The following is an 18,874-nucleotide window of genomic DNA, read 5'->3' on the forward strand; positions in this document are numbered from 1 at the left end:
TCAGTTTTCTAGTGCAGGAATGTCACTTATCAATTCGGTCTTTTTCCGATCATTCTCAGTATGGTTTTTAAGATTGACTTTTAAACTTTTCAAATCTCGAACTTCACTTTCGTCATCTTCCTTTACATTCAATTCATCACCAGCTCCAGCTTTAACATAACTAACTGCACTAGAACTGTTGCCATGACTACTGCCTGCAGTACTGGCTAGAGAGTTATCACTACCACTCAAGCTATTGTTTCTAATCTTATCTGTATCAGATAACTTGGGAATAAAGCCATTCCTAACAATACCATTTTTGTTCACAAGTAAGTCGTCTTTCTTATCAGGAGCTTCAGATATTTCTACAGAATCAGTAGGTTTATTATGACTAGCAGCTTCTTCTATAACATTATCATTTTCCAGTTCCTCCTCACTTGAGTGCTCACTCATTCCCTCTACTTCTTCTGATTTTTTGTACCCTCCCATATCATATCCAATATCTATTTCAGAGTCCTCATCTGACTCTCTTTCACATTCACTTTCACTCACCTCCACCCCTACATCGTCTGTTCCCTTATACCCACCTATATTGTCAACAGTATCAACCTCAATATCCTCGATACACTCTACATCCGAATCAGTGTCAAGGAAAGAGGTAAAATAGGATTGACTAAACTTTGATTCAAGTATACCATTTGCGGTATTGCTTTGTTCAAAGTCTTTCTGATCATTTATTGCACATTTTTGTATCACAGGTGACTGACAAGTTCCATTTTGAGCTAAATCATCACTATTGTCAGACATTTCCGTGTCTATATTAGTTTTATTTGATTGAGGTAATTCTAGACTATTAATTTCTTTTTCAGGGGAAAGATTTTCATTAAGTTCTGTTTCAATGTCTTCCATGTCACTTTCATCAGATACTGTTGAACCACTATGGAGTTCTTGATAAATCTCTCCCGAACCTTCTCTCTGTTCAATAAATTCATTTAAACTTATCTCATCAGATCCAGCTGATACAGAATTATCTGTAGTCTGATGGTTGTTATGTTTTAATGACATACACAGCATTTCCATGTCTTCATTGTCCCTTACATCTTGTAAATCTTCATCAAACACTCCATCCTCTTCGATATTAATGATTTCATGTTTATTGGCATTGTTTGATAAATTGGCACTGTAGTGTTTCTCATTAATTGCACTAACATTATACCCAACATGAGATTCAGGTGTCTGTAGTTTCTGAACTTTTCTAAGAGATTCTTCACCACTATCTGCAGATGACAACATAGGTGATGATTCCGAGATTTGTTCAGGTACACTTTCTTCCTGGTATCCTGTTGTTGTCTCAAATGATGAAAAAATGCCTTATTTAGGCCCCAAACACTTGTTTTTGTTTGAGAAATGTTGTTAAAAAAAGTGACCTCTTTTTTGGCGCGGCCCCCCAACCAAAAGATACATCAGGGGGTTGCCAGAAGGGGGATGTGCCCCCTTCTGTTTGGGGGGGTTTGAAGGGGGGCGGAGTCCCCCTCATCGCCAAGAAAATTTTGGACTTGTGAGAGGCTGTAAATGACCCCAGATTGATCATAAGGTAACTTGTAACCAACGCTGAAAAGCATTTGACTCTATCTCAATCCATTGAGAAGTTGCAGCACTTTGAAATCAATTTTGATGGAAAAAATCAACGCAAAATAGTGATTTTTGGCAATTTTGAGATGTCCCCTCGTTGCCATGGTAACAGAAAATTTAAGCCTGAGCATGTTGTTGCAAGGGCAATGGTCCAGTCAACATTTGTGCCAAGTTTGATTAGTGTTGGAGCAATTTTTATAGTATTATAGCAATTTGAACTTGTAACGGGAGACTTTTCAATGAAAACAGCCATTTTTCACAAAATGCTCATGAAGCAATGGGTTAATGAAAAAAATAAAAAAATCTACAAAACAACAATTTTTCTTCAAATTTATATGACAGACCATGTTTAAACATGAAAAAAACGCGATTAAGGGTAATTTCAAGTATTTTCATCATTTTCTGTTAACCCATTACTTCATATACACGCCTTTTAACGCCTTTTTCACCCCCCCCCCCTTTTTGTTGTCTCAAATGATGAAAAAATGCCTTATTTAGGCCCCAAACACTTGTTTTTGTTTGAGAAATGTTGTTAAAAAAAGTGACCTCTTTTTCGGCGCGGCCCCCCAACCAAAAGATACATCAGGGGGTTGCCAGAAGGGGGATGTGCCCCCTTCTGTTTGGGGGGGTTTGAAGGGTGGCGGAGTCCCCCTCATCGCCAAGAAAATTTTGGACTTGTGAGAGGCTGTAAATGACCCCAGATTGATCATAAGGTAACTTGTAACCAACGCTGAAAAGCATTTGACTCTATCTCAATCCATTGAGAAGTTGCAGCACTTTGAAATCAATTTTGATGGAAAAAATCAACGCAAAATAGTGATTTTTGGCAATTTTGAGATGTCCCCTCGTTGCCATGGTAACAGAAAATTTAAGCCTGAGCATGTTGTTGCAAGGGCAATGGTCCAGTCAACATTTGTGCCAAGTTTGATTAGTGTTGGAGCAGTTTTTATAGTATTATAGCAATTTGAACTTGTAACGGGAGACTTTTCAATGAAAACAGCCATTTTTCACAAAATGCTCATGAAGCAATGGGTTAATGAAAAAAATAAAAAAATCTACAAAACAACAATTTTTCTTCAAATTTATATGACAGACCATGTTTAAACATGAAAAAAACGCGATTAAGGGTAATTTCAAGTATTTTCATCATTTTCTGTTAACCCATTACTTCATATACACGCCTTTTAACGCCTTTTTCACCCCCCCCCTTTTTGTTGTCTCAAATGATGAAAAAATGCCTTATTTAGGCCCCAAACACTTGTTTTTGTTTGAGAAATGTTGTTAAAAAAAGTGACCTCTTTCTTGGCGCGGCCCCCCAACCAAAAGATACATCAGGGGGTTGCCAGAAGGGGAATGTGCCCCCTTCTGTTTGGGGGGGTTTGAAGGGTGGCGGAGTCCCCCTCATCGCCAAGAAAATTTTGGACTTGTGAGAGGCTGTAAATGACCCCAGATTGATCATAAGGTAACTTGTAACCAACGCTGAAAAGCATTTGACTCTATCTCAATCCATTGAGAAGTTGCAGCACTTTGAAATCAATTTTGATGGAAAAAATCAACGCAAAATAGTGATTTTTGGCAATTTTGAGATGTCCCCTCGTTGCCATGGTAACAGAAAATTTAAGCCTGAGCATGTTGTTGCAAGGGCAATGGTCCAGTCAACATTTGTGCCAAGTTTGATTAGTGTTGGAGCAGTTTTTATAGTATTATAGCAATTTGAACTTGTAACGGGAGACTTTTCAATGAAAACAGCCATTTTTCACAAAATGCTCATGAAGCAATGGGTTAATGAAAAAAATAAAAAAAATCTACAAAACAACAATTTTTCTTCAAATTTATATGACAGACCATGTTTAAACATGAAAAAAACGCGATTTAGGGTAATTTCAAGTATTTTCATCATTTTCTGTTAACCCATTACTTCATATACACGCCTTTTAACGCCTTTTTCACCCCCCCCCCCTTTTTGTTGTCTCAAATGATGAAAAAATGCCTTATTTAGGCCCCAAACACTTGTTTTTGTTTGAGAAATGTTGTTAAAAAAAGTGACCTCTTTTTCGGCGCGGCCCCCCAACCAAAAGATACATCAGGGGGTTGCCAGAAGGGGGATGTGCCCCCTTCTGTTTGGGGGGTTTGAAGGGGGGCGGAGTCCCCCTCATCGCCAAGAAAATTTTGGACTTGTGAGAGGCTGTAAATGACCCCAGATTGATCATAAGGTAACTTGTAACCAACGCTGAAAAGCATTTGACTCTATCTCAATCCATTGAGAAGTTGCAGCACTTTGAAATCAATTTTGATGGAAAAAATCAACGCAAAATAGTGATTTTTGGCAATTTTGAGATGTCCCCTCGTTGCCATGGTAACAGAAAATTTAAGCCTGAGCATGTTGTTGCAAGGGCAATGGTCCAGTCAACATTTGTGCCAAGTTTGATTAGTGTTGGAGCAGTTTTTATAGTATTATAGCAATTTGAACTTGTAACGGGAGACTTTTCAATGAAAACAGCCATTTTTCACAAAATGCTCATGAAGTAATGGGTTAATGAAAAAAATAAAAAAATCTACAAAACAACAATTTTTCTTCAAATTTATATGACAGACCATGTTTAAACATGAAAAAAACGCGATTAAGGGTAATTTCAAGTATTTTCATCATTTTCTGTTAACCCATTACTTCATATACACGCCTTTTAACGCCTTTTTCACCCCCCCCCCCTTTTTGTTGTCTCAAATGATGAAAAAATGCCTTATTTAGGCCCCAAACACTTGTTTTTATTTGAGAAATGTTGTTAAAAAAAGTGACCTCTTTTTTGGCGCGGCCCCCCAACCAAAAGATACATCAGGGGGTTGCCAGAAGGGGGATGTGCCCCCTTCTGTTTGGGGGGGTTTGAAGGGGGGCGGAGTCCCCCTCATCGCCAAGAAAATTTTGGACTTGTGAGAGGCTGTAAATGACCCCAGATTGATCATAAGGTAACTTGTAACCAACGCTGAAAAGCATTTGACTCTATCTCAATCCATTGAGAAGTTGCAGCACTTTGAAATCAATTTTGATGGAAAAAATCAACGCAAAATAGTGATTTTTGGCAATTTTGAGATGTCCCCTCGTTGCCATGGTAACAGAAAATTTAAGCCTGAGCATGTTGTTGCAAGGGCAATGGTCCAGTCAACATTTGTGCCAAGTTTGATTAGTGTTGGAGCAGTTTTTATAGTATTATAGCAATTTGAACTTGTAACGGGAGACTTTTCAATGAAAACAGCCATTTTTCACAAAATGCTCATGAAGCAATGGGTTAACAGATGGTTGAATAGATATGAAAAACCATCAAGAAAACAAATAAACCATGATCCCTTATTTCTTAAAAGGGCCTTTAGTTGTTTTTCTTTCCCATTAGATATCAAGAAAGACCAAAGTTTTTCTTTCCCATTCGATATCAAGAAAGACCAAAACTTTGTCTAAGTTGTCAGTTTATATTACTCTTGGTCATATCTTTGCGGATGATCCACCAAGCTGGCTTTCCCAGATAATATTATTGACAATTTCTGCACATGTATCCAACTACCAATCTTTCATGATTTCTGAATCAGCAGTGAGTGGCAGGTAATAAAGTGACATTATGCTCAATTTTTCATTGTCATATTGAGTTGAATTGACTATATATTGCAAAAAATTGACTGTTTAAATGTTGACTGATCAACAGTTGATATTGGACAATTTTTATGATAAAATCTAAATCTTCATAAAACATTTAAGACCCTTTTTATAAACTAAATGTAACAGTTGAATTCCCATGGATATCTACAGAAATTTCCTTGGGCCAAGTGAGTTTTTAATCATTTATGCAGTCAATTATTAAATTAAAAGGAATTATGGCAAAATGGAAAACTTATTTTGACTTTCACCTATTCACTCACTATATACCCTTAGATGAGCATAATATCACTTTAATGACCAGAAGACTCAATGTCTGAGATCAATTGTCATGGATAAATTTCGCTTTGCCCAAAAAATCATCACTGATATGTTTCTATAGTTATTATGTTAATCATTATACATTTAAAAACTCTTCAATCACATAACTGATATGATGAATGGACAGAAAAACAACATTTTTATTTAAACCATCAAACAGAGCACTTTAACTGGTTTAGGGGACAACAACGGCAACAACAATGCTGCCATGAAACTGTTTAATCACATGACCTACACAATGTATTGACAGAAAAACAACATTTATGTGTTGTGAGGAAAACCAGCCCTCATTGACAAGTTATACACTCAATCGACTCTTTCTGTTTATCAAAGATAGCACTTTGTCTTAATTTCTCTTCAAATTAGACCCCAAACAGTATTCTCCTAACTTCTTACATAATGTCTTAGTTTCTTCTTGCATATCCCCCCATAACAAAAATTACCATGTGTATATGTAGTAAAACAGTTTGATGTATTTTAAGTAAGTCATAACCAGGTGATTTTAAACCATAAGTACTAAGTAATTACTTTCTTTGAAAACATTTTTGTGTGTTTGATAAAAACAATTAAACTGTATTTGTAATATTTGTTTTTTAGAGGAATTAATCCTTATCTAGCTAGAATATAAAATATTCACAATAGTTAAGTCCCCTGGTCAGTACAGTTACATTAATAAGCTTGACATAGTCATTGCGTGGACAAGGCGAAAGTATAGATGCTTTTTTGGAATGTTTTTTCCCTCCAACAGAAAATGATCTTCAAGCCAGAATTATAAACTACATTCATTAATAAATGATCTTTCCATTGGTATTTTTAGTACTTTGATAAAGTATTAGTGTACATCTATTACTCTAAGGAATATTTTCAAAGAAAATATATATAAAAACACTGATATCTGTTTGCAAGGTAAAGTAAAGCACAAACCTCTGGTACTTTGACACTTAATTTTGTGATAGCATCCTTAAACCATTTGCGAAACCTAAAAATGATATTATACAATCAAAGTAAATATATTAAAAGTATTCATGAGACATAATTGTTAAAAAAATTTTAATATAAATTCAGGGAATTTCTGACATTGAATTTCTAACCTAATATTTAAATTATTAAAGCAGCATGCCTCCAGATTCCTGTTGATTTTCATGAATTTTTTTAAAATGTATTAAAAAGGAAATCATTGTCAAATGAACTATGAAAGTAATTTATACACTGTGAAAGAAGTTGTGCACTGTCAAGCTGTAGTGGTATATGTTAACACATTATTTTAAGTTTAAATTTATTTTTAAAACTCATTTGGAGGCATAAATCTTTAAGATTATATAAGAAAAGATGTGCTTTAATGTATACAATACCTGAAAATGATGATGAAAATTAAAGCCAAAACGAAACAAACACCAGCCATACAACCACCTATAACTGCAAAATCTGGATCACCTGAAAAAATCATATAAAAAACCCAGCAAATTACACAAGGGCCATCAGTGATCACATGTTTAGCCTCATTCGAACCGTTGAAATTGAAACCCGTGTAATATGCGCAACTACTTGAGCTACAGATCAATCCTGTAAAAGTTCATTGAAACTGCATTTGTGGTATAAGAGGAGTAGTCCAAAAAAACTTTCAATATAAAAATCATTAAAAGACCATTACTCTGACAAAAATCATTGAACCAGAAAATGCAGATATGTTAGTTTTAATAGTTCAGAGAGGTATACAATCCAGCCAGTTAAAGGTCCGGGAAAGCAATCTACAATAACACCTTTTTATGTCCTTATAAACATGTTTAAATTTGAAAGAAGATACCATAAGGGATTAATGAAACACCACATAATCTATAATAAATGCCCCTCGCCTAATAAATGCCATTTAAATAGCAGTTTATTAAACGTCCAAGGAAATAAGCATAAATTTTAACACAGCTTGTTTTTTCAGTATACATAATCAGGTGGAAAGTTACACAAAAATAGTAAACATTCGTTTTATTTGGATGATTTATATATATTTTTTTGTGATTTAATAAATGCCCCCCCACCCCCTTCAGAAAATATGTGCCACATAGGGGCATTTATTAGAAAATTTATAAATCCAAGTTCAAGGTTCCAAGGATATTACCAATAATCCTCTAATAGCTGAGCTCGAGGGTGTTAAATATTTTAAGTCATAATAATATAAATTTAATCAAAATTTTATTTCCAAATTGTTCAAATTTCATGGATTGAAAAACAAGTCAAGTGTGACGTACATGTACATACAATGTATATGTAAATCTCTTTTCCATAATAATGGTAAAATATTTTGTTTTGAATTCTAACTTTGATATACACATATTAATAACCTCTCCCCTGAAAGGAGACAATATAAATAGCATTTCTCACCGGTTTCTATTAGTACAGTGGATGAATTGACTGGTCCCAATCCAGCTTTACTGACAGCTCTCACCTGCACACAATAATGGGAACCAGCCTGTAACTCTGTTACTTTGTAACTTCTGGTTTCTCGTGACACATATCTATTCTCATATTTACCTGTTTGAATAAAATAATCATCAATTTACATGAGAAAAAATCATGATTAAATTTACACAACAAAACCATATATCAATTTACATAAGAAAATCATATTCATGTACCAGTTTACATAAGAACAGTGCAAGGTACATAATATCTGATCAAGACTGTTCGCTACTCTTTTAGTACATATTTTTCAAAGTTTTCCCTAAAAATTAATGAATAATTTTTTCAAGATTACCAAAAAGGCAAATCTATTCAAGATAAAGCATGGCAAGTGTAAAAGGTTGAAAAAATAAACTAAAACTAAATAGTTTATATGGTATGGCACCTAGTCAGGCTGTACAACTTGTTGGCAGAGGAATATATCTATCACTAACATATACTTTAGAGGGTTAAGTGTTGGGAGCCAAATGGTCAAGCTAACAATAAATTTTATATGCTTATAATGCTAATATTGTACTCACAATCACATCTGTCTTTTCTATCAGTTTTACAGAAAGAGATCATGTACTCTAAGATATAAGCTTCTGTCACTTTACAATCATCAGGTGTCCATTCGACCACAAATTCCTTTTCTCTCTGCGATCCAACTTTAAAATTCTGCAATGGTTTGTCTGGCACTGAAACGAAGAATAAACGTAAATAACCTTTTTATAATAGAAAGATATCGATACTAGTTGCACAAAAACTTAAATATCAATGAGATATAAATTATATCGCTCACTTTGAAAGTATATGTGCATGTATGTATAATGTTTGTGTCCAGTTTTACATAGCTTGGAAGAGTAGGTTTCAAGAAATTTAAGGCACTTTGCTCTGGCGTAAAAAAACATGTAAATGCCGGCATGTCATGGGCATAAGTCAGTGGGGGGGATTCATTCTTTCCCTATAATAAACTCTACAAACATAAGTAAAAAGCACTATTATCTGGTACCCACCATAACCTACTCATTAGTCCCATTTTCTTTGTGAATAAGACTTTGGCTTGAAGATTCACATTCACGTCAATTTAAGGCACTTGACGCTAGCCTAAGAAACATGGCCACTGATACCCAATAGGCATATCTGTCAGCTTTATTGCAAATTATAGGAAACATAATATACAAGGATCATCAGGACATTATATAGACAAGCAGCATTTGGCATCAGTTTTGATCATGTCATACCAAATTAAATAAAACAGTATAGAATATCTCTTATAAGATATAACAAGGTCAGTCTGAAGGACAGCTTAATTCCCTTCTGCAGTGGACATGAATGTGTACTCCTTGACTTTTAACAAACCATGGCCTTGATAGTAATTATTTGTGTATGAGGAGAATTATCTTTTCAAAAACTTTATATTACATAAAAAAAATCTTATTTAAACAATATGGACAAAGATTCCTTCAGGGGTGCTCACAACTAAGTTTCATGACTACAACAGCATAAAAGTTAATAAAAAGTATTTTTGAAAAATCTGTCATTTCAGCTGTGGTGGCCCAGAGTGGCTAAGGCAATTTGTGTCAAACGACTTTGAAAGATTATCAAAAAATATATAATACCATTTTTGAAAAGAAAGAAATTTTAAACGATTATGAAAATGTAATTTTATTGGTTAAAATTTTGATTTGTGACCTTGAAATTAGGAATTTAAAATTTTGGCATTTTAACCTCGAAATAAAGCCAGCAATATACAATCAAGCAAAGATATAAAGTAGACATGTTATTGCTAACTTTAAACAGACAGACTTTAAACAGACAGACAATCAGACAGCCAATGGTTTAATAAGATTGCCTTAAAACAAAGGTTTATATTAACCAAAATTTGAAAGAACTCAAAATGACATTTTATCAATCTAAATATGTTCTATCACATTACAATTGTTTATACTCTTGATGTATCGATTTTCAAAATACCTACTGCAATAAATTAATTATGCACAACCTTAACATTTAAATTAACTCTACCGTAACTTTGATCAGCTACAATATACATGTACACGCACAGTTGTTAGGGAATTTGTTTATCCAACAATAAACTCTATTATGTTCTAGATATTCAGCAGGACAGTAAGTTATTTTTATGTATTTTTTCTTCTTATTTCACATTTATTTAAGTATTATATGTATTTAATATATTTTTTTGATATAGGATCTTTAAATTTTTCATATTCATAAAGGTAGTTCAAAAAGTGATAAATTAAAGCTGCATGCCTCCAGATGGGCCAAACTATTTCAAGAAAATTAAACTTGAGAAAAAATGTTCTAAGATTTTAAGAAAGTAAAAAGATTCAAATACACATGTAATAACTGACCTTGCAGTATTTATCACTGGCTTACATAAAAATGGTCATTTTTGCATATTTTAACCTCTATTTATCATTTACATAGATTGTAAGTGCCATTTGCAATATGAGTCAAGTCCTTTCTTGGTTCATTTTAAAATATTTTACATTTAAATACATCTTCAAAATTTTCATGAAAACTAGCATGAACCTGGAAGCATGCTGATTTAAAGGCCTTTGCTATAAAAACATAATTCATAGACATAATATGGAGAAATGAAAACTATCGAATAAATTTCATTTAGCCTGACTTCATGATATTAGAATATGATACCAAAATATTTAAGTGGAGAAAGTTAGCAAGCTAACTTTCAAAGTATGATAAAACTAGAACAAAATGATAAAGAAGAAACAATTTTCCTTTCCAAAAACACATGATACTAATCTCTTGTATTAATTTTACCTTTAAAGGGACTCAACTGTGGTTTTTTTTGACATGACAGGACTGGAAATATATTTCCAATATTAATATTTGTGTACATCTTGATAAAGGTCTAGACCAATAACTTGTGTGCAAATTTTCAGATCATTCTCTCACCCCATTTTTCCAGAATAATCTTTTTTTGTGCACAAAATGACCAAAAAATGAAAAGCCTTCCAATAGTTTTCACAGAAAGATTATTAGGAATCAAATACAAAAAAATAACATTCAAATTTAAAATCAGACTAAGAATCAAATACAAAAAAGCAGATATCCAAATTTCAAATTTAATTCTGTGTATATTTCATCATTAATCTCTGCAGGTTTTGTCATTACATTTCTGTAAAGTTTCATGACTCTTGGTCAAATACTATTTGGGCTATGCATGATATAAGTTGAAAATGGCAATATCTCTAACAAAACATAATCAATCAAAACGCGAAAACGCAGATGCACAACTACATAATTATGCTGATCAAGATTCCTGTAAAGTTTGTTGACACCAGCTCAAGTACTTTTAGAGCTACATGTGACACAACATGGAAAAGCAGACACATATGGAGAAGGACAAATCTCTATAGATGCTTACTCTTACCTTTCATTTGAATAACAAAATAACAATAGATTTACCCACAAACATTCATAAACATGTGCTCTTTTGTTAACAAATATGTTGTGTTGAAATTTCTTATTGTATCCACTAATCTGATTATAAGAACTGGACAGGTCAGGGATCTATGCATTCCCACATCCACTTAATATCATCTGACAAGAAGCTGATTATCAGGGTATGTGAGCCTCAAATTATATAATGCTTTATATTACAAATTATTTGAACATTTCAGGTTAATTATGGCTGTGCCCGGAAAAAGGGTATCTCAGAAATTAACAACAAGCCAGTCTATGGCTTCTGATGAAGATTATGAAGATTACTGTCAGCCATGTGACAGAGCTGATGTCAGACAACCTGCCTTTGGATACTGTGTGGACTGTAAGGAGCATTTATGCCAAGCATGTTTCGTCACCCACAGGAAACCTAAACCATCACAGCATCATCAGCTTCTTGACAAAGAGCACATGCCCGTGAAACAAAACCTTCAGGTTGCATCACAATCTTCTCCTACTAAACAGGCTGATAGTCTAACAACGCCGTGTTCTTAACACACAAAAGAAGTGATCATGCTGTATTGTCATGATCATAATGCACTTATTTGCAGTACATGTGTTGCCGTTCAACACCCATTATCCTCCTGCCATGTGGACTACATACCTGATATATCAGGACAGGCTTTAGACAGCATGGAGTTTTACAATACTCAGAAAGTACTGGACAAATTGAAAGAAAAATGCTGCAAGGTTACAAAAGATCTAAAACAAAGAGTAGCTGAATCAACAACTTCACTTAAAGATGTTGAAGCTGAAATAGAAAAATTTCGAAAAGAGATAAACAAAAGATTAGATGTTCTAGAAAAGGAGGCTAAAAACATTGCAACAACAATCAAACATGACAACAACCAAAAGTTGAAAACAACAGAAATTACATGTGCAGACATCAACAAATCTCTTCAAGCATGTGCTGATAAACTAAAACAGCTCAATAACACCAAGAAAGCTGACCAAGTTTTCATTGAACTTAAACTATCCCAGCAACTGATTTCAGATAGTGATAAAAGAATATCTAAATTATCAGAAGTCAATGCTGTTGATGATTATACCTTTAAACCCAATCAAGCTTTTAAAACATTCCTACAGGATGAGATATCACTGGGAACTTTGATAAGTAAACGTCACAAACAGCAAGCGAAATCAACCAAAAAAGTTGCGCTTGCAACGAAAGTGCCGACCCCGACAAATATCAATGTAAAAGCATCTTTATATGAAAGTAATTGTATGATCACTGGGATAGCCGTTTCTCCTAAAAACCAAATAATTGTAGCTGATTACAACAACAAATCAATTAAAATGATAAACAAGACAAGTGGAGAAGTCATTCAACAACTACAACTTGAATCGGGCCCTCATGATATCACATTAATCAACAGCGGTACACTTGCTTTTACCACTATCAAAACAATACAGTATATTTCCTTCGCCTCTCACACACTTACACTGAAACACAAACTTCAAGTGGATGGAAATTGTTATGGTATCAGTCATCATCAGAGAAAACTTGCAGTAACATGCATAACACCTGGTAAACTCCTTATTATGGACTTAAAAGGTAATGTTCTCATAAAGGTTGAAAAAGATTCCAATGGTGACGATATTTTAAGACGACCTGATTATGTCTGCACAAACAGCCAATCAATATATGTATGCGATAACGACAAGGGCAAAGTTATATGTTTATCCTGGCAGGGAGAGATGATAGGCAGGCATGGTGGGATTAGGCAACCAAGGGGCATTACACTGCTGGATGATGGATCCCTCTTTGTGAGTGAATATGAAAAAAATCGCATTCTGAAAGTAAGAGGTGACTGTAAAGACAGTGAAGTAGTACTGGAAGATGTTTATAATCCTCAGGCCTTATGTTGGTGCCCTGAAACCAGTATGCTCTGTATTAGCAGATATATACCCGGCAGTGCAGACAAAAACAATCATGTTACATTGTATAAAATGATGTAGAATACATTAATAGTATTAATACATGATTACATAATGAACTGATTATTTAAATCCAACCAAAATTCTGTATTACAAAAATTGCATCAGTGTGCCTTTAAAAAATTGTACTTCTTTTAAATAAACATAAAATTTGACCAAATAAATAAGACAACAAAAGCTGTCACGCAAGTGACAAATGCCACTGTAAACTTTTTTTTAGCATGCAGGTATTATGAAAAGGAAAAGAACAGAATGAAAATAACTAATTGCTTGATATTGTGCTTGTGAGATGAAGTGCTATAGATAGCAAACCTAACACCTTGGGACAAGGGCCTTGGATGTGACACACCATCTTGATGTGGTATACATTTATGCCAAGTTATTTTAAAATCCTTCAATGCATGTCAATGTTACAGTTTGGAAACTAATGTGTACTTTCAAACTCTTCTTATGAGCATAAGTACCTTCAAACTATTAGAGTGACCTTGACCTTGGAGGTAGGAACATGGGTCTTACACACAACACATGATCTTAGTAAGGTAGATATCTGTGCCAAGTAATTTAAATTTTTTTAAATGCATGACAAAGTTATACTCCAGATACAAATGTGTGTACCTATCATCTCTAATTGTGATAGCTTGAACCTTCAAAATATAACTGTGACCTTGGCCTTTGAAGAAGGGACATGGTTCTTGGATGCGACACAACATTGTCATATGATAAACATTTGTGCAAAGTTATTTCAAAATCACTCAATGTTTGTTGTGTAAGTGGGGACACATGGACAGACAGATGGACATAAGCATTAGCCGCAACATATCATCTTGATGTGGTAGACATTTGTGCCAAGCTATTTCAAAATCCTTAATGTATGACAAAGTTACAGTCCAGACACAAATGAAGTGGAGACACAAGACAGACAGACGAACGGAGTGATTTTAATATGCCGCCCTTCAGGGGCATTAAAATGTTCTGCGGTTTAAAAGTTATGGAGCGGACACGAAAGTGTTACGAAGAGACAGACTGAAGGGGATTTAAAAAAAATTTTGTTTGGAGTAACTATTAAACATATCTCACTCTTGAAATTCTTTTCAAATTCTCCCTTTTCACTGGAGTATATTCACAATTTTAATCTTTAATATACAAACAGCTATAATCACCATTTCCAGACTGATAAGTGCATGTTTCCCATTGAATTCCAGTATTCACATATTGACCTAGACCCCTATGGTAACCATGGGTTACTAAACCATAGCGATAGTCAATCTTGCATAAGTCACCAGGAAACACAAACGATGTTTTATTTTTAAGTACTGCTTTCTGAAATTATAACAATTACAATAATTTTATTAGTTTTATCATTATTTCAAATAAATTAAAGACAGAAAATTAAATGTCACTTGCTTTCTCACTCAAAAGATTTCTTTTACCTAGAAAAAAAAAACAACAGATCTATTCTGAAGATAATTCATAATCCAACCTTCAATTATGTGTAAATTTAGTACTCTAAAGCCATATTCAAACTTGACCTGCATTTTATGATGTTACATATGTGTACATTATGATTAAAGTCCATTCCCTCATTAAAGAGTTATCATCTTGAAACCACAAAACTGACCTACCATCTTACATCCTTGAATTTAACCTTGGTTACCTTGAAAATTTGGTTACAATAATTACCGAAAGTTTGAAGTCACAAATATGTTTTCCTTCACACCAGACCAAAGTATGGTGTAAGTCGGTAAAGTCGGTACTTGTTTCCACAATCTCTATATCAGCATATGTCACACAATTTTCACTTGTTTTATTATACTGAATTATGAGCTTTGATCCATGCAAACCTAAAAATAAACATATTGTAAACACAGTTTAAACATATAATTATTTGTTGGGCTTTGAAACAAGTTAATTGTTAAAACTTTATTTAAATCTCTACTCAGCATGCTTTCTTGAACTAACCAAAACTTACATGAGGTTATAATGCTTTTTTCTCAGTTCTCCCTCAGATCTTAGGATTTTCATTGGCCAGTGTTCATTAGGCGACAGTTTCTGACCAATCAAATAGCTGTGATCTGAGTTTGAGCTTAGAAAATTTCTTAGTAACCTCAGACCTAGGTGTCATACGAGGAAACATGGTTTTGATAGGAGAAGGCCATGATTTAATGGCAGAAACCAAAACCAACATATTTGATAAACAAAATAACCCTTCACATGCTGCAAACAAAATTGTTTTATCTTTGCTACCTGTAGAGTTTACAGGTAAGCCTGTTGGTATATCTGTGACATACTTTAATTTTCATTTGATATCCCTACCGATTGATAATGTACAGTTCCTAAAATAGAAGCTAGACAAGTTTTTATTCAGAAATTCAGGGGAGTTAGGGTTGAGAAGCAATATCCCAAAACTAAAAATTGTAAGGAAATAAAAACCTTTCTTACCCATCATAGATGATTGATACACTGTAATAACACTTGAGGAGGATGAAACGCCAACACTGTTAGCTGCTTGTAAGGTTACATTGAAAACCTTTTGCTTTGGGACTTTCATTTCTGCCATAAACTCAGGGTGATTCACTTGTTTACTTCTATTGCTAGTGGATATAGTGTATGTCACATGATCAGCTAAATCATGTAGTTGACATTCATTTTGTGGCTGAAACAATCCAACAATAATTACACATTTAAAATATAGAATATAAGCTAGAGCCACCACCTCGAAGGGGGCCACACTCAACCGACAGGGGGTAACACTCAATCATTACTTATATTCTAAAGTCAACACACCAGAGAAAGAATATTATGATAATAACTACGCCTACAAAACATAATTTTTTGTAACAAATAAAATACAAATTTCATATCTGACCTTGACAGTCAAGGTCAAGCAAAGGTCAAGATCACATTTGACATAAATATTGCGTTACATTCTGTCATATGTGTTCCTTTGTTCAAGATTGAATCAAATTCATAAATGAATAACAAAGCTATGACAATTCAAACAAATTTCAATAATTCGACTTTGACAATCAAAGTCAATTAAAGCTCAAGGTCATATCAGAATACTTGTAATTCAACACGTCTGTTTTGGCATATATGTTCTTTTGCCCAAGTATGAATCAAATCTGTAAATAAAAACAAAGAATATTTTTAAGAAAATTTCAATAATTTTGACCTTAACCATCAAGGTCTTATAGAACTACTTACAACCCAGTATATTCGCAAAGAATAATCATCTTCGTCTGACATTTGACTTGTGCTGTTTGATAACTCATATAGTCCTGGTGATGTTTTTGGATTTATATCAGGTACTGAAATTATATACATGTATGTTACTATGACAACAGGGTACAATGTAGGGTTAAGCATTTAGCAATTTTATGTCACATTGTAAGAAAAATGTGTAGCCTTACTGAATCTACGACCATTGGAATAATGTTCCTCAGCTCTTCTGATCGAGCTACGGAGCCACAGACACATTTTCTCCCTTAAATAGTGAATAGGTCTGTACCATGACATACTACCCCATTATATCTTATTAAAATGTCTCTAAATATTCATTCTCGATGTCCTAAGTGTACAGAGGGAACTTTGCAATGACCCTAAAGCATCTCAGTCCTTTCTTTGCTTATAGAGTTGTCACAGCATGTGAAAATGTTGCACCCTCAAATACCTTCCTTAGCTCTACAAACTGAGTGACTCATCTATTCACATATTTTTTCCCTGATAACAGGGTTTTCAGTTGAGGCAACAAATCTGGCAATAAAAACAACCCATTTGGCCACATGTGAAGGGAATATTTTAATCTACAGGCTGAACATACAACCAATTTTAACAGCATTTTAATTGATGATATGAATCGCCAATCTGTTAATAATGAAGACCCTGTGATGTACAAACAGTTTAGTCCTGCAATATTTCAGATTACTTCTTACTGCAATTATGTCAGATACCTAATAGCTAATTTACATATAAAAAACTGGCCTTATATGTTCTGGTGAAATTAAGTTTCTAATAGTACCTAAAGTAAGTCCATAACAGTTATCTATGTAGGTATTAAAAATATAACTTAAAAAATTCATGAAACTTAATGTGATAAAAATGTACAAACCATCTTCTTTTGTTATGATATGCCGAAAATTTGGTTTGCTCCAGTGACCCCACCTTGTAAATGTTCCGTTACTTTCCTTCCTAATGACATGCCCCTTTACACTAAATGTGTACTCAGTTTTTGGTACTAGATCACAAATTTCCATGCTGATTTTTGACGATTCATTTCCTCCATCATATAATACACTTTTCACCTGAAAAAGAATCAAATGATAAATAAATATATTGATATATATATTAGATTCTACAATTAACCAAGTATAAAGTAAAGTTGCTATTTAGTTATTAACTTCAAAAGTAAAAGAACATGAAACATGTTGTTAAAGATTGATTATAAACAAAAACCATGAAAAACTGTCGATTTAAGGTCAACACTTAACAAAGATCATGAAAAACAGACAATAACTGCCAATTTAATGCCAACACTTTACAAGACCATAAAATACTGTCAATCTAAGCCCAACACTTTACAAAAATCAATGAAATCTGCAAACTTTAAGCCAAAACTAAGACCATTAAAAACAGTCGATTTAAGGCCTACACTTAACAAAGATTACATGTAAAACTTTACAAGGGCCCTAAAAAAACAACAGGTCAAATCTCAATAGAAACCACAAGTACATGTATGTCAGTTGAGACCAAAAAACCTCTTAAATGACAAAGAAAACCAGTGTCACTAAAGGTCACATCTGAAAGAAGACCATATTAAAGAATAAATAAATAAAATGCTTTGAATTTACAATTAAAGATACCCTAACACAACAAAAATTCCTGTGATTATTTTACCACTGAAATTACAACACAAACTATTGTTAAAGTTCATAAAAAGATTAATGCATATTAAAACTTATTCCATAAAAGGTAAACCTAACCTGTTGTGATGAGCAATTTGATTCGTATGATTCGTATGTCACAATAAATTCAAATGATCGGGTGCTGATAGGTGGTTCCCATGTAAGTTCCACACATCTAGGTTTTGATATGTCTAAACTGAGTTTAGTCACTGGCCCTGGTTCAACTTAATGCATAAGTAAAACATATATGAATAATTATATATGAATGTTATGCAAGTCTATACAATTAAATGTGTACCATGTCTTGTGTTTACAAGCATCTGCTAATTCAGATTATTATATTCAACAAGTTAGATAAATTCAGTATTGAACCTATATAAATATGATATTCTATTTATCACATATCCAAAATAAGCAAAGTGTACGGTACAAAGGAAGTTCTATTCCATTGACACTTCTATAGTGTAACGCATGCATTTAGCACATCTTTACCCTATGTTTGCATGACGCAAATGACGTCCTGTCAAAATATAAG

General features: G+C 33.6%; 2 protein-coding genes across 2 annotated transcripts; one reads left to right on the forward strand and one right to left on the reverse strand.

The window, feature by feature from the left end:
• LOC132740420 (uncharacterized) lies at window positions 1–18,816 on the reverse strand. The gene is made up of 12 exons (XM_060728324.1): window positions 18,765–18,816; window positions 18,418–18,563; window positions 17,547–17,739; window positions 16,643–16,746; window positions 15,878–16,091; window positions 15,119–15,279; window positions 14,599–14,758; window positions 8,551–8,706; window positions 7,952–8,101; window positions 6,928–7,009; window positions 6,500–6,554; window positions 1–1,329 (listed from the first exon to the last, which is right to left on the reverse strand). The coding sequence occupies exons 1-12, from the start codon at window positions 18,814–18,816 to the stop codon at window positions 1–3; spliced, it is 2,802 nt and encodes a 933-aa protein (XP_060584307.1).
• On the forward strand, window positions 10,015–14,601 carry LOC132740415 (uncharacterized). The gene is made up of 2 exons (XM_060728310.1): window positions 10,015–10,138; window positions 11,680–14,601. The coding sequence occupies exon 2, from the start codon at window positions 12,014–12,016 to the stop codon at window positions 13,457–13,459; it is 1,446 nt and encodes a 481-aa protein (XP_060584293.1). The 5' UTR covers window positions 10,015–10,138; window positions 11,680–12,013; the 3' UTR covers window positions 13,460–14,601.
• Window positions 18,817–18,874: the final 58 nt, after the last annotated feature.

Source organism: Ruditapes philippinarum, unplaced genomic scaffold (assembly GCF_026571515.1).
Source record: "Ruditapes philippinarum isolate M1 unplaced genomic scaffold, ASM2657151v2 ctg1275_1_1_1_1, whole genome shotgun sequence".
Taxonomy (NCBI): Eukaryota; Metazoa; Mollusca; class Bivalvia; order Venerida; family Veneridae; genus Ruditapes; species Ruditapes philippinarum.